The sequence below is a fragment of the Schistocerca serialis genome, chromosome 8 (genome assembly GCF_023864345.2).
Source record: "Schistocerca serialis cubense isolate TAMUIC-IGC-003099 chromosome 8, iqSchSeri2.2, whole genome shotgun sequence".
NCBI lineage: Eukaryota > Metazoa > Arthropoda > Insecta > Orthoptera > Acrididae > Schistocerca > Schistocerca serialis.
Window position 1 is genome coordinate 577530181 of NC_064645.1, and position 23404 is coordinate 577553584.

General features: G+C 38.4%; 1 protein-coding gene across 2 annotated transcripts in view; it reads left to right on the top strand.

The window, feature by feature from the left end:
* Positions 1 to 21910, top strand: part of LOC126416107 (phosphoenolpyruvate carboxykinase [GTP]-like) — a 138064-nt gene extending 116154 nt beyond the window's left edge. Inside the window, exons 1-12 of one of the 2 annotated variants that reach the window (XM_050083616.1) lie at positions 2496 to 2601; positions 11354 to 11471; positions 13233 to 13378; positions 14842 to 15026; positions 15510 to 15768; positions 16175 to 16307; positions 16395 to 16608; positions 16747 to 16948; positions 18737 to 18935; positions 19986 to 20138; positions 20742 to 20942; positions 21288 to 21910. In XM_050083616.1, coding sequence (XP_049939573.1) covers positions 2564 to 2601; positions 11354 to 11471; positions 13233 to 13378; positions 14842 to 15026; positions 15510 to 15768; positions 16175 to 16307; positions 16395 to 16608; positions 16747 to 16948; positions 18737 to 18935; positions 19986 to 20138; positions 20742 to 20942; positions 21288 to 21392 — 1953 coding nt within the window. In that variant the 5' untranslated portion in view covers positions 2496 to 2563 and the 3' untranslated portion in view covers positions 21393 to 21910. Of the gene's footprint in view, positions 1 to 2495; positions 2602 to 11353; positions 11472 to 13232; positions 13379 to 14841; positions 15027 to 15509; positions 15769 to 16174; positions 16308 to 16394; positions 16609 to 16746; positions 16949 to 18736; positions 18936 to 19985; positions 20139 to 20741; positions 20943 to 21287 lie in introns of those variants that run through there. The other variant, XM_050083617.1, reaches the window with a different exon arrangement.
* Positions 21911 to 23404: the final 1494 nt, after the last annotated feature.

The window sequence follows — 23404 nt, forward strand, 5'->3', positions numbered from 1 at the left end:
CGTTTTGCGTACTTCTTTGACTTCACTGGAATCTTGGAAACTTGCTTTATCGATATGACGCACGTAACAGAAGCAAAAGCTAACGAGTTTTCCTTCTTCGCACATCAGTGGTTGAGTGCGTTAGTCACAGGTTTGGGCCAACCGTTACAGAACTTAAATTATTGGTAGGCTAGGTCAGTCTGTCCTGTATGCAGCTCCACTGATAAAGTAGTTCTATGACACACGAGGCTAAAGGAAACAGTTTACATCAGAGTGATTGTGTACATGATTGGAAATTTATTAGCTTCGTGAATCCCATTTTCATAAAAGAAAAAGCGCTGTTTCAGTTCAAGATCGCCGTTAAGATGCATTTTCTAAGTTCCAGACGTAATGCAAGTAGTACTTTTTGACAGCGACACCGCGTCCGACATTTGTGTTAGTGTCTCTGATTGATTCGAGAAGTTCCGAATGCATAATGCGAATATACCGACCCAGGTAGCGAACAGGTTGGTACTGGAGCCGTATTGGATAATAGTGGTCTTCGCATCCTCATACGACCATCCTGACATACCAAATCAGTTGTTCTCCAGTCAATTCCTTCCAGTACCTTCACGGACGTTTCATTCTGTACGCTTGTCGCGATTGTGTTGTCGATGGCATGTTGACGTCGTACTCCCGTTTTTGGCTCATCAGATTCGTGTTTTACAAAGTAAGAGGTTTGAAGAACGAACCCGTATAATTTGCGGTTGTATTCCGTACTTATTTAGGCGAATACTAGAGGATGGTGTTAAGTTCTAATGCTCCGATCAACAGAACACGAATCTGGTTTCAGGAAGGCGGAAGCAGCACTGCTCTTTGGCGTACATGCATTCAAAAACAGAAACAGTTTCGTGTAAATTACTATTCTTGAGATAGCCGTATATGTCTCTCTTTGCCGCGTTATGTGCAATAACAAGCTCCGACATCTATGCTTGGTGCAAAATAGTTGTTCTCTTGATAACAAATATTCTGTCGAAAAAAAAAATGTTCATATGTGAGAATCTTATGGGACTTAACTGCTAAGGTCATCAGTCCCTAAGCTTACACACTACTTAACCCAAATTATCCTAAGGACAAACACACACACACACACACACACACACACACACACACACCCATGCCCGAAGGAGGACTCGAACCTCCGCCGGGACCAGCCGCACAGTCCATGACTGCAGCGCCTAAGACCGCTTGGCTAATCCCGCGCGGCTCTGTCGAAAACGAAAGACAGTGGCAAAATTCGGCAATGAATGTGACCTTTGCAGTGGGTTTCTTATCAAACGCCTCGACTTAAATTGGCTGGCCTGTTCAATGTAAATACGTTGTAAAATTCACGCATAAGTTAAATTTACTTTTGTGTTCAGTGTAAACACGCTGTTACGCTCGCACTTAAGTAGCTTTGTTGCTCTGTTCATAATCAACATACGTAGAGCTCGGTGTTATGACAGTATGAGTTCATAAAAACAAGTTCCATTGTTTTCTTGTGTTTTCGTCAACATGCCTGTTAATTGCTTAATGATAGTCACATACCACCACAACTTAAATAAAATCAAACTTCAACACGCTTGCAGCATGTTGCACTCACAGAAAAGTTTAAAGAGAGATCCAGAGGCGTTGTACACAATATGTATATAACAGAAAATGTTCTCCTGACCGTAAAGAGTTCGAAATGCATGGGACCTGTTTTTTATACTTTTTTGCTTTGTTCAAATTTTCAGTTTCTTGCATACAAGTAGTGTATTTGTCACTGGTAGAACACTGGCGAGAAAGGAGGAAAAGATCAGCTGTCGTTCCATGTAGTTAGGAATATTATGTAAAGTCTTGCTCAGGAGCATAAGGTAGAAATTTAAATCCAGATCTGGCCGTCTATGACTCCAGCTACAAATGGACGAGCATACTGCATTTGGGGTCATTATGTGATCTATCTCATGTAAAACTGAATATGTGAAAACAGTGGTTAGCAAACAATATGCTTTTGTGTTTAATACCTCGAAGGACATTACCAACGGGTGATATGAATTTGAAAACGGAATACCTGACTTTACATGTAGCAGACTAAACTCTTCCAAAACGAGCTTTGAAGAAAAATAAGACACTGATTACGAAATGGCTTCGAGGTAAACCGGAAATAACGTAACTTCCTTGCTGTGGAATACTGAGACGTCTTTTGTCGCTGTCAGTGACGTCACGTAACTGAAGAGTTAATAGCGTACGAGGAAGGCCACGTGAGAGCAAAGTCTCCAGTCGATACACGGGAAAAATGGACAACCAGTAAATGCTGGCAGTAGTCAGTTTACAGGTCCTCCGTTAAGCCTCTGGCCTATCTCAACGCGGACGTCATCTACCGCTCCGCCCCCCCCCCCCTCTCCTCCTCCACCCAAACCTCCATCCATGCCCTCCCCCCCCCCCCCCCCTCTTCCCCCTCAGCACCACACCGGTCGCGTATAAAACTGCAACGTCGTTAAGCGGTTACAGTCAGGAGCAACTCGAGGGACATCCCTGCTTCTTCTCCAGGACACAGGACCACAGTCCACCATCGGTAGCCACCATGCCAGACTTCATCGCGGACAAGGCCCCTCGCGATCAGTGAGTAGTGTAGACGGTATTTTCTCCTGTGTTTAACACAGTGTCCAATTAATTATAGGCAGCAAGTTACTGGAAAATGATTGAAATGAACTGACGATCATGGCAAGACTCACGTCGTAGTCATTTACTTTACAACGTACTGGCAGGTTTCCCCATTGTCGGTGGTGACTAAAGACGGGCCCTTTTGAATAAGGTTCGGGAATGAGATCTAGGATGATCTCGGAAAGGAACTATCCCGGTATTCACTTGAAGTGATTTTCCTAAATCGGTGGAACCCTAAATTATACAGCAGTGCGCGTTTGGATCCAGTTATTTCGGAATAAGATATACGTATCTTCAGCAGTAAACCAGCTTCTGGGTAACGACGTAGGACGTCTGAAATCAATTGTGTTGGTGCTATCCTCTGGATCTTGATCTTGGACTTGGTCATCGCGAGCAAGTGTACGTCTACGACGTCGCCAATCTGCCTAGCCTCGGTTACGTTTCTGTGATTCTCTTAAGAGAATCGAACGAACACCCTTTTCAACATGATGTAGCTGCACGAACATTGCTGTTAAAAGTGTAACAGAAGCGAGTAGCCAGACTTTCCGCAACAGCTAGAGTGGCTTCCAACAGTACCAACTCTAAGGTGCTGACTTATCTCTCTAGAATACGTTACTCTTCCTGTTTTCTTTCCGTGAATGACACGTATACGATGAAACTACTCGGAGACATTTACTTCCAGAAAGACGTACAAATCCTGGCTTCAGTCTTTCTTACGAACGAGTCGATATTCTCTTCCTGACTTGGACTGCTGTCTTTGTCTTAGTCTTGGGAAAACTTGGTGCAATTCCGGAATTCTTTTCTCTCTCGGCCTTGTACGTTCATCAGAACAGCGTGAAAGTGAATTCATATTAGTTACTTGTCAAAATGCGGTTAATGACGATATCACTAGACGTTATGGATCCATGCAGACGTGACAGTGGCTGCGGCTTTGTCATCTTCGGTCTGCATAAATTTACCACGGGCAGCCAGTTGATTGGGAGTATGGAAAACGTTGACATCTTCTTGTATCTGGCCTGTCTGAGAAAAACTGGGAGCGCTTATAAACAGTGTTGCCATCAGGAACGTGGAGTATGACGGGAAGAAAGGTGTATTCTGAATGACGCAGTTTCCATTGTCCGAAAACTGTTTTCAATGTGTGAAAGTTCGATACGAGTTCAGACGTAACGAAGGAGCAATGTAAACACCGAAGAAAAAAAATGGTTCAAATGGCTCTGAGCACTATGGGACTTAACATCTATGGTCATCAGTCCCCTAGAACTTAGAACTACTTAAAACCTAACTAACCTAAGGACATCACACACATCCATGCCCGAGGCAGGATTCGAACCTGCGACCGTAGCGGTCACGCGGTTCCAGACTGAAACGCCTAGAACCGCACGGCCACACCGGCCGGCTAAACACCGAAGAGAGGCAGTACATGACGAACTGTACTTTATATGTGTTAGCCACTCAGTTTGCAAGCTACGTAGAAATGGATGGCTGTATATTTCCGTTCCAAATCTCTTTCATTCCCATGATCCATACACGAGGTTCAAGGTGGAGGCAATACAATCGTTCCCCGATCTACTTCGCACCCCGGTCCTCGTAAACTCACAAATGCTTCCCGACCGGTTGCCCATCTTCCAGAGGGTTTCATGAAAATTATCTGGGTATCTACATTATACTTTTATGTTGGCTGTAGCGACCTCGCACGCGCTGCAGCGTCCTCTGAATTCCTTTTTATGGTGTCAAGTCTATGTCAAGAGGACTCCAATTACTAAAGCAGTATTCCAGAATGGGTCTTACTAGCGCCTTATGTGACGATTCCTGGCCGTATGAACTGCCCTTTCCAGAAGGGCTAGAAGAGTGAATTGTGTCTGTATTGAGACTTACGAGGAATGATTACGAATGGGAAGAAGTTCATTTTTCGATCACACACGTGCCACTGAAAATATAACACAAGCTCGGTGGAGAGAGACGAAGGAAGGACTCACCCGTGACTTTAAGGAATCACCCCAAAATTGCCCTGAAGCTTTTTAGAGGAGCCACGGAAACAAGAGATGAGAATCGACCAGACGAAAGATCTGCAGCATTCGCTTCCTGCACGAAAGCCCGGTGACACAATCACTTTGACATTGCTTGGTAGACGGTTTTTCAGTGGAAACAACAGGAGAGTAAATAATTCTACGAGCTGCCAGAGAAATAGCCCCGAGTAAATTATTGCAAAACCATTGTCCAAGATTCACTGAAGCATTAACTGTTCAGACAAACTGTTGTAAATGTCACGCACTAGCATATATCTTTCATCTACGTATGTTTCTGTGAAATTCCTCGTAAAAAAAAAAAAAATAAAATAAAATAAAATAAAAATTAAAAAAAAGTTCATAGAAGGGCTCTTTCGATATCTAGCTGAAATGTTAACCATTGCGAGAACTGTAAAGTACAGGGCGCAGAACCAGATGACAATCGACGAATTCCCATCAATCTTCACCTACGTGTCTTACTATTGACAGAACTGCATATAATCCACAGCCATTATCAGAATATCTGTATCTAGCCAGTAACCCTTTCGCGTGGATGTTCGATATATTGATAATGTGGCTGATGTAACGAACTGCTCAGTGAAGCAAGTGACTTTATTTACGTGGCTGTTCGATGTTTGTGTTTCGCTGCCTCACATTATCATTTCGCGAGAACCAGGTAACCTGCTGCGTAATTAGGATGAATTACACAGGAAAAGAAATCTGCGCGTATTTCTTTTTCGCGCTCACTTGGAGGTAAAGCCATCCAGAATTACCACAAGCGATTGTTTGTGGAATTCGAAATATAAGAATTCTCATTACCGCCTTTTAAGCTTTTTAGTTCCGCGGCATTTAGCAAGTATTTCGAACTGTCTTGAAAGGTTCCAAATGTTGATAATTTTTGCGTCAACTCAGTATAGTTGTTTGATGTATAAAAATAGTCATTACTGCCTGAAAATATTCAAATGAACGTTTAGAAGTGTACAAATTGGAAATTTGTGATAACGTCTTAAGGGACCAAACCGCTGAGGTCATCTGTCCCTAGCTTACGCACTACTTAATCTAACTTAAACTAACTTATGCTAAGGACGACACACACACACACACACACACACACACACACACACACACACACACACACACATGCCCGAGGGAGGACTCGAACCTCCGATGGCGGAAACCGCGCGGACCGTGACAAGACGTCCTAGACCGCTCGGCTACCCCGCGCGGCCCTCTGCACAATCTCACACAACATAAGACAAAAAGAAAACTACGAAATTTTATATCGTGTTCAGTATGATACATGACATGTATATCCTTCTCTCACGCATTCCTTGGGCTGCCAAGCAGAATGTGAAACCCATCTTCAGTTATATCTCGGGTATCTTCTTCGAACCGTCGTGAACACATCGGTGCACTATAAGTAGGAGAGTTAACAATGAAGCTATTCCATTCCTACTCGCTAGTCGTCCAGTTTATCTAGCCCCTCTCTGAAGCTACGCATATTTATAAATGCTCAGAAAAGCTTAATTTATTTTATCCTGGCCAACGCCCCCCTCCCCTTTTCCTTCATTCCCATCTTATTTACGGGGATTACTCTGAATGATATGAAGAAAAATGTAAACTCTCGTCTTTTCATGTAATTTACCTTCACATTTTCTCAAATGAGGTAATGAAGGCAGCACAATATTGCATCTTATGAAAATGATTTCATTTTCGTTCGGGATCGGAATGTAATCAAATAGGGCCGTGTGTAAGATGTCTACACTCGAAGTTCCACAAGAAATGCTTGTGTTATTGGTCGAACTATAAGCAGGCCTGTTATTGTGATGAAACAAGGTCTCAAACGGCTCCACTTGGATTTTTTGGGAAGCTCGGGAATCAACAGTTAATGTCTCGCCTTCTTCAGGCATGTTTACGTTAACGTATCTACTTGGAGTGAAGAAAGTGCAGATAGTTTCTTTGTGCACATCTGCTCACAATACGACCAACAATACAAGTATTTCTTGTGGAACGTTTAGTATAAGCACTTGCGCATCCACCTTACACTAGGCCCTAATATATTACATTTTCATCCTAAGCGCAACTACAATTATACGCGTACTTATAATATCACATTACATTAAATTTGATTCTTTTCGTTGAACATCCAAAGATGTAAAACGTTCAAACCAGACAGCAGATGCACACTTCCATTTCCCGTATTAACAACTCGAAGGTGGCTGAAAGGATCAACATTAGGTTGCGATAGTTCCATCCCAAGGTATTATATTCTGCCACCTTATTCTTCACCCATGATGGGCGAACATAATTATGGAAGATGCTGACGCATCACAGCGCAGTCTCATATTTGAATCAAATACATTAATACACACATTCCATCATCACTTACGAGGCTGAGAACAGATTTTGATGTAATGTTCCCATGTTAGTGTGGTATGCATACACTCAGGGCCGGTTTAAAAGCCCAGGCGACACAACCCATCACTCGTACAACTGTAAGATTTCTATACAGTTCGTATCACAATTAGTGGCGAAAACTGACACTAGTGAAAGTGTAAGAGGAGTAAAGGCGGGACAGGTGGGCCGCTGGGGGAGGGGTAGGGAGGGTCCGGCCCTGCACGTACTACATCCCTTCCCAGAAAGAAGCAGTTTGCGTAGAATATCAGAAATAGTGCGCTGCTGATAAAGCGAGGGTATTTTTATATCTCCGAATACTTATTCAGTAATATCTATCACTGGTGCCCAGACTGACTTTGCCTAAAAAACAACTTCTTTCATTTCTGAATTAGTTCCACCAGTGAACAAGACATCACAAAAAAACACCAGATTCGATCATTCAAGACACTGGGTTGCACTCAAAGCTTCCCTCAAATTGCGAGAAGACATTCCAACTACTGCTATGTTGTTGCAAAAACACCGTGTAATGGTTCAGCACTCCAGATTCATATTCTGGAGGAGTGATGCTCAAATCTCTGTCAAGTCATCCATAGCTTTTCTGCTATTTTTCACAGACTCGTTTCAGCGAATGCTAGGGCGACTCGTTCGAAGAAGATATCGTAGGTTTCCTGCACTGTATTTGCTTAATCAGAACTGTAAGCCCTCTCTTGACGATTCGCCCAAACGGCCATGAACCCTAAACTTCTTTTCTGTTTCTGACAGTGTGCGGGGCATGACGAGAGAAGGTCCTCCAGTGTTTGATACTTACGCATTGACTATATTACACAGACATTCAGGAACTGCACTGGAAACCAGTCGCTCTCATAATGTTCAGTTATCTGTATAACCTCTGTCTTAAAGCTGATGCCTCTTCGTAGAAGGATCATCAATCAGGTGAATGACCACTCACGTCCTCCTCAAGATCTTAATTTAGAACGCAGTGTATTTAACAATGGAGACGAAGGCGCAAGGAAAACTGCTTAGTGTGTCACGGAAGTGCTGATTACCGTACTAACAGCAGTTTTCACATAACGACACGCGCATGAGAATTCAAGAAGCCCACACTTGTGTCTAGCGGAAGTGTATGTAGAGCAGTAGCCAAACAGCATTTTGTTTTAGCTTATCAGCAGATACCTAAAGTATAATTCATACTGCATCTTTTTAAGAGGAGATGTATCAGGATTCGCCGAGCAGCCTAGTGCCAAGCAAACGTATATAAAAAATCTAACCATTTCTTAGGATGGTCTCAAATGCCACACCTCTAAATTGAAATATCATTTGCCCCAATTACAACAAGAAAGGATCTAGTTAAAGACGTATACATCATTCTATTCTAGCTATATCGAGTACCAGCCATTTTCACAAAGACGAGTGTGGAAAACTCGTCCTTGGAATTACATTCCAATTGCCTACTACGTGCTCAGATGATAACCCTCCCTTTGTCAACTCTTTTGTTTCGGTTTCAGCTCGCAGGATAAAGTGCTGTTAAACAGTCATCCCAACGACTTTTTGTAAAGAAAGAAATGTGAAAATCAGCGGCAATATTCCACTGTATCAAGCAAGTCATGGACGTTACTGTTATCTTCATACAAAACACACGAGACGAATCATTTGTATTTTATGACTGATGCTTTCCTCTGCTCAAAACTCATTGTAATCGCTGATCGTATCACAATTTAGACATTACGATTAGACAGTCCTAAAGGCTGAAAATAGGCTGAAGAACTGTTTTTCGTGTTAATTTCTCCTTATTTGAGGGCTACAAGCAGATAAAAGCATTCCATGTAGACACAGGTAGCAGATCAGCTACTTTCTATTTTTATTGTATACTGTCAATGAACTGTAAAATTTGCTACTGTTGCCAAATTTCCTTCCTTTATTATTTTGTAGAAATGACAGATAAATCTCCAGTCTTTTAAAGCAAATGAAGCATTGTAGTCTGCCACGTCATTCCGTAAAAACATTTCCAGACTAAGATTGGTGCGTTTCTGCAAAACAACGGATGTCCGGCGCAGACACGGAGAAACGTCTTGACACCAAGTGGGGACAGGTCGTGTACACGGCACGTACAAGCGTGCCTTAAGCGACGACACACGGCAAAATGGACAGTATTGTCTCAGCAGTGTTGTACCAATTCTTATGCCGTTTTTTTGTGCTCGACTCTGTCGGCATTGTTATTGTAATAGCACTGATCGCTTTTACCATTTTCTATAATAACACAGTATTTCAAGTCAATGCAAATTTTACGAATATAAATTACTTTTTTTTTAAATGTCAAGTTTAAAAAATAAAAATGTTAGCACTGCTACTATGGCTAATTGATATTTTGTTTTTTTTACTCGGTTATTAGTGAAAATAAGAAAATATCTGTTGTAACCGACACCAAACAAATACCGAAAAATATCGGCTTAAAACATCCTTATGGGTTTTAACGGGGCTTTCCTGTACCTACAGTCGAGTCTGCATCTCTATGGCAACGCCACAGTGTTGTCGCAGGAATATAGACTGCTACTGTATTGCAACCATTATCGCTATGCAGGTAATGGCAACAGCGTTGTTATCAGTTAGGGATCTACTTGTACCGGCTCGATTATAGACTACAAAGCCTCAAAGGAAAGAAATTCCTTCTTCAGCACGGCAGTAATGGCGACAGTGGAGTTAATCAAGCTACTTCGTTATTCTTGTGCTGGCTGCAGATTCCAACTGATACTTGCTTATGCGTAATAACGGTAAATGGTAAAGAACTGACAAGAGGACTGAATTATTTCCAGACAAACAAAAATAGCCTTGCACCATAGTCTCTGTTTAAATCAGTATACTCAGTCGATTGTTTCTATTGAGCCTTTGAGTGCGCACACACACACACACACACACACACACACGTAACAATTGTTTTCTAAATGATAGATAATGGTCAAATCAAGGAACTAGTGCAATGTTTATGGAACGAAATATTACTTAGCAGCAGAATGAAAACAGATGTAAAACTTCCTGGAAGATAAAGATTGCGCACTGGACCATGACTCAGTCCCAAACTCTGCCATTCACACACTACGCTGAGGAGTGAAAGATTCATTCTGGAAGCAATCCCTGGGCTGTGGTTATTTCAACATAATTTCTTTCTTCCAGGAGTGCTGGTCGTACAAGGCACACAAGGAGAACTTCTGTGAAGTTTGGAAGATAGCATAGAGATACTGGCAGAAGTAAATCTGTGGGGGCAGGTCACATGTGAGACCTGAGTAGCTCAGTTAGTAGAGCGGATGACTGTGAAAGGCGGAAGTTTTGGGATCAGATTTGTGTTCGTCTGGCACAAACTTTCAAATTATTGCAATGTTTGACATCTTGAGATGTCAGGTGTTCTGCCAGATATAAGTGTCATCCATGCACAATATTTAGACAACGTGGCTCGTCTTCATTGGGTATTACCTGCAGCTCAGCGCATGATGAAAACCAGTCATATTGTCAAAATATTGTACACGGACAACACTGATATCCAGTAGAACACCTGTCACATCAAGATGTCAACAAATTGCAGGGAAAGCCAGAAGAATTACATTTAGTGCAATGTTGTTGAAAGACTGAAATGTTTACTGCCCATGCATTTTATATTTACCAGTTTCAAACTGGGTTAGTGTGGAGTGGAGAGAGTAGGCTGCAGCCAGCAGTAGTGTGTCATGGGAAGTGTGATGCTAGGTGGTAAAGTCTATCTTCCTCACTAAGTGTTGCCAAACACAGCCTGTGCTTTCGGACTTAGCTGTAGCACCTATTACAAAGAGATTCATGCAGACGTAGAAAGTAGATAAACACACAAGTTTTTTGTGTAAATGAAATAAATCAGTTAAATAAATAAAAAGTTCAGAAGTTCAACACTGCTACTGTGTTTGTTATTGCCCTAACATACTGTTTAACTATGGAGGTTAGCGTTTGTAATTTCTTCTTAATGTTCTTGTCCAGGTGTCATATTAGCACACAGGACACAGCGAATTACTTCTATATCTGGGCAGTTGTCTGGTACTGATGTTTTGCCAAAAGCAATAAGAAATTGAATAAAATCAGTTTTTAGCTGAGTATTCGAGGGAATAAAGTTGAAAAATTCCAGAATTTCTTCTGTATCAACTGTGAGTGAGTTTAGAACTCAGTTTGATCCATTGACAAGAAGGACTTCATGTAAAATGCTCTGCACACAATTTAATGAAGCATCACAGAATTATAATATGCACAAAAAATTGCATTATTTTTTGGTTCATTTCTTCCATACTCTGTTCCAGATGTACTGCCCTTGTGTCACGATATGCGAAGACACTATCACAACCAAATGTTGGTCTCTTCAACCACCTGAGAGGTGTTAATGTGACAAATGGAGATGTGCATCTGCTGTCACCGAAGGTAAGAAATGTACACAAATTCACTTTGAATGGTTTTATTTTTGACTAAAAGTCCATTGCAAGGAACTAAATTTACGAGATAATATAAATATAAAGATGAATTGTACTGTGTGCCACTAGACAATCAAATGAATTTTAAATGGTACGCAGTGCCAGAAGAGAGCATACAAGAGTTTCAAACTATCTATTAAAGTAACAGTGACAGTAGCAGGCACGTAAAACTGTCAAAGAGATACATGGACATCGTCATGTTCACCTGTCCATTGTCCATGATAAGATAACTAACTACCTGTGGACACAAGCTTTAATTCCATCCATTTTTTTTCATAACACTACTACAAAAGAGAAAATAAACATTTTCACATAAAGTAAAACAGCTGTTGAAATATTGAATTTGTTTGAATACTACTTTCTAATAATAACTTAAATTGATACATTTACATTTTAAATCTATGTATAAATAGCATGAATTCTGATGTCCCCAGATACTTCTTTTAATTTGCAAGGTAACTTGCCAAAGGTACAAAGTATCTTCATTAAAATACTTCATCACTGTAAGGCTTGTAGGGACAGGGGTCATGGTGTTATTTTCAAAAGCAATAAGTAAGAATGTGGATAAGATGTTTGTACCTCTTTGACTTTGCACATTATTACTACTTTGGAAGTGAATAGACATAATTATAAAGAAGGGATGTGCCCACTTGCAGTAAAAAAATTGTGAAACAAAGTTAAACGGTTTTAAATTTTTGATAAGTGTAGCAAAACATACAACTATAAAATGGAAGAAACCAAACAAGAATGGCCCCACGCATGCCTTGCCATGTGTGCATCAACCGGCTATGGTGTTCTGCACAGACTCTAAATTATATTTTTCGCTATACGTATCTGAAAGTGACCGTACAGAGCTAAAAGAAACAACTGTAGTGGAATTTTTGCAATCATTGATAGAAATTAATTATTTTTAAATTAATGACCTTAGATTGCTTTCATATGTGAGCATTAAATTATATAAGCTATCTTCTATAAAACAATTGTCAACAAAATAAAAGGTTATGAGTTTGTGTATATAGTCTGCTACCCAGTGTCGACTCAAAGTATGCAGTATGCAAGATGATCACTGCCCCAGTATTTCCAAAGTCATGCACATCGGCACAGTATTAGCAAAGTGAACATCTAAGTGCAATGTGTTATAGAGAACTTTTTCCGCCTTCACACAGCAACTGCTATAAAGTGCCTTACCCCTTTGCAAGCTGCAGTACTGCTTTCAGGTCCATACTATTATTGCTAATTGTTGTCCGTATTATGACAGCAGCAGACAAAAATAGTATGGTTTGGAAGGGGACAGTGCTTTCAGATCCAAACTAGGCACCACAGACAGTAGGACAGCATAAACACTGTGCTAGATAGCACACTGACATTTAGTGTAGTGACTCTTCACACAAACGGAGGCCATTCTGCACATGCTTGCAACTACATTAATTGTATGCTGATGTTTAGTTGTAACTGATTGCAATATCAAATCTTCCCCATGTTTACTATTGTAGCATTGATGATTCTAATGGAAAAAAATATTAAATAATATTTATGTTTCTATTTCAAACCTAGAATATGACACATTGGCTGCTGTCAGAATTTGGCAGCATGTATAAATGCACAAATTGCCCACCTGCTAGTATCAAGCCTGTACAAGCAAACTGCATTTCTGTGACTTATTGAATGTATCAGGTAACATAAGGTAAAAAAAAAAATGTTAACTTTAAAGGTGCGTGCCTACTTGGAAGAGACGGTGTCCCTGTGTCAACCAGAGAACATTCACATCTGTGATGGCTCTGAAAGGGAGAATGTGCAACTCCTCAACCTAATGCAGAGGCAGGGAACGATACAAAAGCTTCCTAAATATGAGAACTGGTAAGTTTTAATTTGGCTTGTGTTAATAATCTGTATTTGCAGATCTCAGTAACAATGCTGTCACATCATAAACTTCCTGCAAAGGGAATTAAATTAAACTTTCATTTTAGTTACTATGAAATTTCTTGAATTCTTTGATGGAATGCACATACATTGAATATTTCATTAACTTTAATTCCCCTCGCTATTTGCATTGTCCAGAAAGTAATCTAAAACTTTTCTAAATTTATGTTAAATTATGTCTGACATTGTGTTATTTTTTGCTTTACACGAAGTTTTCAATCAAATTAATAATATTTTATCATTTTATTTTGCATTGATTACTTACAAAGATCTGAATACAACATTGTTCTTAATTAAAAAACTGAGTTACTTCAGGAATGATTCTCAGACATTATTTTTTTTTTTTTAATTTTGGAGTGTACTCTGTAGAAGATGTGCATTTTTCTTTAGATCTTTTTAATTTTTCACATTCTAATGTGAATCATCTACATCACTGTGTTCACTCTGCTATACACAATAAAGTGCCTGGCAGAGGTTTCAATGAACCACCTTCAAGCTGCCTCTCTACCATACCACTCTCAAACAGCCCACGGGAAAAACGAGCACTTAAATTTTTCTGTGAGAGCCCTGATTTCTCTTATTTTATCATGATGATCATTTCTCCCTATGTAGGTGGATGCCAATAGAATGTTTTTGCGATTGTAGGAGAAAACTGGTGATTGAAATTTCATGAGAAGATCTCATAGCAACGAAAAACGCCTTTGTTTTAATGTTTGCCACTCCAATTCACGTATCATGTCTGTGGCACTATCTCCCCTATTTTGCGATAATACAAAATGAGCTGCCCTTCTTTGAACTTTTTCGATGTCATCCGTTAGTCCCACCTGATGTGGATCCCACATCTGTACCCACAACATTATCTATGTGATCGTTCCAATTTAGGCTACTTGTAATTGTAATCCCTAAGTATTTAGTTGAATTTACAGCATTTAGGTTAGTGTGACTTATCGAATTATGGAAATTAGGCAGATTTCTCTTAGTACTCGTGTGAATAACTTCACACGTTTCTTTGTTCAGGGTCAGTTTCCACTTTTTGCACCATACAGATATCTTACCTAAATCACCTGTTATGTTCTATTTTCAATTCATGTTTCAACCACAAGTTTCATTACTTTATAGTCATATCTACAGATAAATTTTCTTCACATAGAAACTAAATGTGGAGGAAAAGTCACAAAACTTTGCATGATTAACAAAAGAACATTTACTATTTCTTCCTTTGCTAACATCATTGTCCATCAATCAGTGGAACTAGTAAAAGCTTTCAGTAAAAGGAATGCACTTGGGATTAAAATTTCCTTACATTATAAATTATTTCACAATGACTTTTTGAGAGTCACTATTGTATTTACAGTACCAAAAATGTAAATTGTTACTTTAAAAAATGTTTGTTTGTCCAGTTGGCTGGCCAGGACGAACCCGGCTGATGTTGCCAGGGTAGAAAGTCGCACTTTTGTCTGCACAACCAACCGATCTGAAACAATTCCTGATGTAGCTCCAGGTGTGAAAGGAGTTTTGGGCAACTGGATGTCACCAGGCCAGATGGAGGAAGCCATTGGTGAAAGATTTCCAGGCTGTATGCGAGGTATGTGCAGCACAGTTGTACCATTTTTAAGTATTACTAATGGAACTGTGATTAAATTTGGTAAAACCAGTTTTCTTTTATGCCACATAATATTTATCTATCTATAGAACAGGGAGGTTCTTCGCTACTTTTCTTCATATTTATTATGTGAACAATAAAGATAAGATTGTCTTCAGCAAAGATAACTTAAATATGACACTTTTGTGTGCATATCTTTTTTATTGTACTTTCTGCAATTCCTTGTCTGCTATGAGATAACTTTCTTTGTAACATATGCACTGTACATTATTAGACTGAACTTTCTCATACAATCATGGTAGATATAACAAATGTGTCATATTGGTCTTGAGATCAAATAAACAAGAGCTCACCTATAAAACCAATCATTATTCCCATTCCTAATATTTCTGCTGCATCTTTAAAAAGCTGATAGTTCTAACAAATCTGCTTTCATGCTAAAACCTAATGCTTCTCATTTTGCAGGTCGGACTATGTACGTCATTCCTTTCAGTATGGGTCCTATTGGTTCCCCTCTGTCAAAGATTGGTATCGAAGTTACTGACTCACCCTATGTTGTGTCCTCAATGAGAATAATGACGCGAATGGGAACCCCTGTGTTGGATCTCTTGGCAGAAGGAGCAGATTTTGTAAAATGCTTGCATTCTGTTGGCAGCCCAGCAAAACCAACAAATGAGTATGCTAGCTGGCCATGTGATCCAGAAAGAACAATCATTCTCCAGAGGTATAATTAACTTCTTTTTTTGTTGCTTATTTAAAAATTTACTGTTTGAATATTACAGTACCACTAGATAGAAAAATATAGCAAGAAAAGGGAAGAAAATAAAAAGTTTAAACAAAATGAGATGGACTTATAGAAACACAATGACTAATTTTTTGTCTGAATTATAGGCACTTATAAATTTATGAGGGTCATAACTGGGATAGTTATTTGATATATTCATTATGTTTACTGCATGTGTAATAAATTTATGTGGTGAAAATGGAGACCAATAAGCCGTTCTCAGAAATAGTAATTGCTATATTTACTATTTAAACATGAGAATGGTAATAAAATATTTTATTTATTTACTTATAAGCATAAATAGGGTTTACAGAAATCAAATGTTCAGTTTATTTGTTTGTCATAGGCCTGACAACAACGAGATAGTGTCTTATGGCAGTGGTTATGGTGGAAATTCTCTTTTGGGCAAGAAGTGCTTCGCCTTGCGTATTGGATCAACCATTGCAAAACGAGAGGGTTGGCTTGCAGAGCATATGCTGGTAAGTGTCAACAATACTTTCCAGGTGTAAAGACTCTGGCAAATGATGGGATATAGCTTCTCCCTTAACTCTACTATCTCATTTCAGATACTGGGTATCACAAATCCAGCAGGGAAAAAGCGTTACATAGCAGCAGCTTTCCCCAGTGCATGTGGGAAAACAAACCTTGCTATGATGAATCCAACATTACCAGGATACAAAGTAGAATGTGTAGGTGATGACATTGCATGGATGAAATTTGATGAAAATGGGCAGCTTCGTGCCATAAATCCAGAAAATGGTTTCTTTGGGGTTGCTCCAGGTACGTTTTATTTCTCATTTGTTATATATAGCAGAGGGGCAAAAATATATTTATGTGGCACAGAAAACAATTATTATTGCTTATTTTTGCCAAGTGAACACATTTTTATTACTACCAATGCTTCTTTTTTAATAACAGGAACATCAAGTCAGACCAACCCAAATGCAATGAAGACCATATTCAGAAACACCATTTTCACCAATGTTGCTGCCACTAATGATGGAGGAGTATTCTGGGAAGGACTTGAGAAAGAAACAGACCTAACCATGCAGATCACTGACTGGTTGGGCAAACCATGGGACAAAAACAGTGGAAAGCCTGCTGCGCATCCTAATTCAAGGTATAAACTTTACTAAGCGCGGAGGAATGACTGTAGGTGTTTACAGTCTTATGCATGAAATGCTGGGTATCCCCTACAGATTCTTGAACTATGCAATCAGTCATAATGAATTGGTATGGTGGCATTTATATTGAGAGCAATTTCAATGACTACTAATTGTAGTAACTGAAAATTTTTTTGAAGTCTTTTCTCTTATAATTTCTGGAGATACTTTTTTTTTTTTGCACCAGTTACAGAAAAAAGTGTAGCTTACCTCAGTGAAACATAAAATTATCCATCATAATTTCAGTAGTCCTATGTTGTGAGCTCTTAATATATGAATGACATTGGGTGAAACAGAGAAGCAAAGATGACATACGTTCTACAGTAAGTACTAGTGCACATTATTGTGTAAAGTGTTGAATGAAAGGGAATCGGTACATGGTTGCTTATTCTGAGACATTTCTGGGATAAAATTAATAATATGGCAAAGAAAAGGACATCTAGAATGAATCTGATGTCGAGTTATGGAAGAAAAACGTCTATTTACTTCATGATAGCTAAAATAAATGTGCATGACAAATGGCAAACAACTACAGGGTCTTCCATTCTGCAGAATATGGAAACTGACTGAGGAAATAATCACTCAGGGCCCCAAGTCAATAGAAACATAACAAAACAGAACAATACATATGATTATATTTAGTTGTGCTTGTAAAGCTTCAATTCCTCTTTCCAAATGAAAGAACTTCCACTTCCAAAATTTAGCAATCTGTGTATGTTCACTCTTAAGTAATCACTGATCCATACACATGAATATCTGTCACACATTTTCTTGCCTTTTTATTTTCGTGAAAAGTAATATCACTACAGATGGCAGGAGTTCTAGTGTGTGGCATATATCTGTCTGGATTATACAGCTTTTTGTATATTGTAAACAGCAGCTGCTGCCTACCACTATATGTATTACCATAACTTCAAATTAATCTACTGGTAACACATTTTTTATTGGACAACTGCTTGTGCCTTTCTTGATGCAAGGTTATTTAATTTTTTTGCTTTTCTTGTTGCTGTCCCCTGGCCCCTGTGGCTCTTTCTTGCCCAGATAAATTCCTGATGAAATAAATGTTTATTCCAAAAGACAAAATTGGTAATTTAGTTCATTTTGGCATCAGAGTAAGATAGTGAAGGATGACTGACAGAAAAATACATCAGTAATGAATCTCAAACTTCAGTAATCCGTTTTTCATTTACAAATGCTAAAAGAAAAAGAAATGAGAGAGCTGTAGACACATTGCAAAGATGGTAGTTATAAGGTGTGGACCAGATAAGACACACAAAGAGTGAAGTGGTGCAGTGGTCAGGATACTGGACTTGCATTTGGGAGGACAATCTTTAAACCTGTGTCCAACCATCCTGATTCAGGTTTTCTGTGATTTCCCAAAATCACTTCAGGCAAATTCCGGGATGGTTCCTTTGGAAGGGCACGGCTGATTTCCTTCCCTAACCCCATGGGGCCAATGACTCACTGTTTGGTCCCCTCCCCCAAATCAACCAACCAACCAACCAAGAGAGACACATTTTAGAAAACGAGTTAAAACAAATCTCCTTGCGATCTACAGTAGTCATTTACATTTAAAGCATCTGGATGTTCAAAGATATGTAATTATAGTCAGATGGGCAGAAAGGTCAAATGAATACAATGACTTAAATGAGAACTCTATGGAATTTGCAGAGAATAATTATATTTTAATGGCTGTCGCCCAGTCATCAGAAAGTTAATGAAATTGTTTTTAACAATTGTTGCAGATTTTGCTCACCAGCAGACCAGTGTCCCATCATTGATCCTGCTTGGGAAGATCCAGCTGGAGTGCCCATTGATGCCATATTGTTTGGAGGGCGCAGGCCTCAGGGTGTCCCTCTTGTGTATGAAGCATTTAACTGGAAACATGGTGTATTTGTTGGTGCTTCTATGAGATCAGAATCTACAGCAGCAGCTGAACATAAAGTAAGCCCTTGTTATGTATGTTCAGCAGCCATTTTATGCAATAGAGTACTAAATTCTTATATGCCATCTCAATATGACAATAATCTCGGTACATATGTAATGCTTTTGTTTTGATTTACAATTTGAATTATATCTTGGGGAATATTGGAAAAACTTGACAGTAAAGTTTCATTATCTAATGTGATTCACAAAATGCATTTTAAAAATCTTCTTCACTGAAAGTACCACAGCTACTTCTTATTTATTGGAGATATAATTCAGTCTCCCATTTTGGACTTTTTTTTTTCTTTTTTTGCACCAAATCTTCATTCTTCTTTTAGTGGTAAGAAAGAATAACTTTTTCACACTAAACGGTTGTCTGTGATTGAAAATAATAATTACTGCCACTTAACAATAAAATCTGCAAATTACATAAAAGCAAAAAGTCATTGAAAGAAAATCCACTAATTTTTAATCATGTTCTCAAGATGTCACTTAATCTTCACCACAGAGCAATAAATTCTTTTAAGTTGCATATTGTTTTAGATTCATATGCAGTGATTCATTTACAATACCCACGTAATCAAAATAGACGTGAAACAGCCAAATATTTGTAATGAAAGATTGGTTGAGTACCATCCTATGTTGCGTTAGGAAGTATCCTTTATTTATTGATGGTGACTAATGAAGAGAGCTCTTCACATTGTTCATTGTAACTTGTCTCCTACATGATAAAGTATCTGTATTGCCATTTTGATTATTTACTACGCTTGTTCCACACATGCATACATAACTGTACTCAGTCACTTAAGAAGACGGATGGCATGTGAATGGACGCAAGTCCAAAACTAGTCACCATCAATATATAAGGGACATCCTAACGCTACTTGCAACAGAGCTCCAACATTTCTTTCATTAAAGCTGTGGTCCCATGTCACCTTCAGTGTGCTGGAGATCTCCACATATTTGCAATGGTAAAATGTTCAGTTTGTGGCAATTTATGCTATGTGAGTGAAGTTAACTACACACAACAGTTAAAGAGGAAATGACACTGTCAATCATTTCTTGCAGGGGAAAGTTGTGATGCATGATCCCTTCGCGATGAGACCATTCTTTGGCTACAACTTTGGGCACTACCTCTCACACTGGCTGAGCATGGAGGCACGTAAAGGTGCTAAGTTACCAAAAATATTTCATGTCAACTGGTTTAGGAAAAGCAGTGAGGTGAGTATCATTTCTTCAGTTTATATTGTATTAATCAATGATATTACTCTTGAATAATTCTCTTGATTATTTGCACTTACTGTTAATGCATTGTTCATTGTTCATTGTTCAGTTTCAAATTTCACTGTGATAAATTATGGAGACCTGTTGGACAGAATGGTTCATAAGTTAATTTTATGAAACAGTTTTAAATTATTTTTTGGCAAGGTCCTGCCTTTTTTTTTTTTTTTTTTTTTTTTTTTTTTTTTTTTTTTTTTTTTTTTACTGTGGTTCGTTCACTAAGAATAAGTTAAAAGAAAGAACATGGTGTTTTTTGCTAATGTATCTTGTTCCATAGTCAACAAACTACACAACTTTACAAGAAATAAAATATAATGTATGTCAGAAATGATGACAAGTTCTGTTTGTAGTTAAAGATATTTAGGATTTGTAAACATTTTATTTACCAGTTTTAATACTGAAACACACTTATTTTTTGCAGACATGGGGCACACAACTCTTTTATAAATTTTAAAAAATTTGTTCAATATTATACTCATATGTTTGAATTAAGATTGTGATGTAATATCACTTATAAAAATAAATATTTCTGGATTTTTGTAGGGCAAATTTCTATGGCCTGGGTTTGGGGAAAATTCACGTGTACTTGACTGGATTCTGCGTCGCATTGAGAATGAAGATATTGCTGAGCAAACAGCTATTGGCTACATTCCAAAGAGTGGAACACTCAGATTGGATGGACTTCCAGAAAAAGTCAATCTGGAAGAACTGTTTAGGATTCCAAAGGACTTTTGGCTTCAAGAGGTAATGATACTCAACTGCAATAACATTTTTTCATACAAATACACATTAAAATAAGCAGAATACTGTGATTGAAAAGCAATGTTTTTCTCCTCTTGTTGTAGTTCATAACCGTATCTCCCAAGTATTTCTCCATTTACCCCTGTTTAGTCTATTTTCCATAAACTTTTACCCCTCTTTAGCCACATTAAAGGATCTGTGCTTCCAAATGACTGTGAGTGTTCGTCACTGTTCCCAATTTATAAGTAAAATATAATTGTCCACATCTACTTCATTGAATTCACATTCTTTTTATAAATATTGGTATAAATAATGTTAAGATTTTATGTAGCATGAATGATGTTTCAGGTTCATGATGTTGAAAAATACTTCAGAGAACAAGTTGGAAAAGACCTACCCTCAGCAATTGCTGAAGAACTTAACCGATTGAGGGAAAGAGTACAAACAATGTGATGAAGACTAGGATTTAAAATAAATGCTACATGCTGCCCTATGGAGTGCCAAGTGCCCAAAAGCCTCAGGAGAAATGTTTCCCACTAAACATCTCATCAACTATATTTTTTTATGATGATTGTGTTATGTGTTTTTATACTGCTACAATGTCCTTTGTAAAAGGAAAAAAGGTTTGTGTGTGTGTGTGTGTGTGTGTGTGTGTGTGTGTGTGTGTGTGTGAAAGAAAATTTTGTGGTAATACTAAACCCCGTAAGCAAGACTGAGTGTTAGCATGCAAGTGGAAAAACAAGAAGGCATATGAAAATAATGTGTGTGCCGAATGACTCTTGTTATTGTTAATGAAAGTATTTCACTTTGTGAAAAAGATATTTACAGTATTCAGTTACAGTTCGTTTTGTAATAAGAGTTTGAACAATTGTGTTTTGTGTTACATGTGAAACGATCTGAATTTGTCCTTTTATTTGTACCTTGGTTGAGAAAAGTGTGTAAATTGTACCAAATGTATAATAAATGTGTTAGTCTGGTAAAAGGAATGAGTTTCAGTATTTCTACATTATGTTCCATAGAAGATAAGAATTACAAGCAAATGCACATGACATGACAAAAGGAAGAACATATTAAAATGTAGTCCGTAAACCTGCATACAGCTCTGTTCAAATTTGAAAATTCCAGACATAAACTGTAGATACTAAGTTTCTCATTGATAGATTTATAGAGGTTGAAGTACTACTGCGAGTAATTTACAGGCAATGTATATAAGCAAATCTTATGCAAATAGTAATCTATTTCCCTTGCAATAGGCTGTAGGTTGAGTTAAGAACACTGTGGCTCTCGCTATTGGATTGGAACTGCAACACTTGTGCTTCACAAAAGCTTAAAAATGTCATATTTCCTTCTCAGGTCCTTAGGAGTGTAATCCAAAGTGATAATGGACAGTGCATCAGTTGAAAGGCAGCTGCATGAACCAGTAATGGAGTAAACTGTGACAAGTGTCACGCGTGAAATCATTAATGATCAAGAATTCAGAGAAGGGCAGTTACATTAGATATGTGTATGAGTGAGGGGCTTTTCTCACTGAATTGTGTCTCCCTTACAAAGTAGTAAAAATTGTACGTTTTAATAAACGTAAATTTACTTTATTTAACTAGCTGCTGCAAGTAGTGTCAAGAGTGGCTTTCTGCAGAGGAAGCATGTGGCTCACAAGAGGTCTGGCTGTGTGATGCTACTTTGACTGCTGGGGGGATGGTAAGATGGAAAGCCTTACCCTTTCCCAGGCATCGTTGACATCTCAACATGTATCCGCCTGCCTTTCTCATAATGCTGTGGCTGTGTTTTCTTACACTACGTGCTCATACTCGGTGTGCTATGGATGCATTCAGGCACAGTACCACACAGATACGTGTGTACCGAGAATTTCTTAAGACACACAGCTATATTTTTGCCCAGTTCACCTAGCATCTCAGATTCAGTTGCTTAGTTTTTGAGAGTGCTGTTTGGGTCTCCTGTTGATGTTTTTGACTTCTCTGTTCTTCAGTTTTGGCATTAAAGTACAGTTATCTTTGTTATTGTGTTATATACAGGTGGAAAACAATTCAATTTTGCAATGAGAATGCAAGAGGAAGAAATCATAGAGATTGTGGCTAATAGAGAGGTATTAAATTTTCAGTATCAAAATCCATAACAGTTCTTCTACAGAAGATCAAAGTAACAGGCCTGAATTGTGTATTTAGCAGATACAGAACACCAAATTATTTGACCCTCAAAGATGCAATTTATTGTCCAGAATCCAAAGACTCTGAAATAAGTGAGATGGCTCATATCAAAAGAAACATGCTTTAGCATCACCTTTAGCATCGGACTTACACACACAAGTGTCAGCTAGGTAACAGGGTCATCTTCAAAGATATAACGTATACAATACCAGGGATACAGTACCTAAAACCAATAAATTTCATTCATAAACCCTATATACAAGAATAAGTTAGTTCTCAACTTGCAAAGTAGAAAAATGT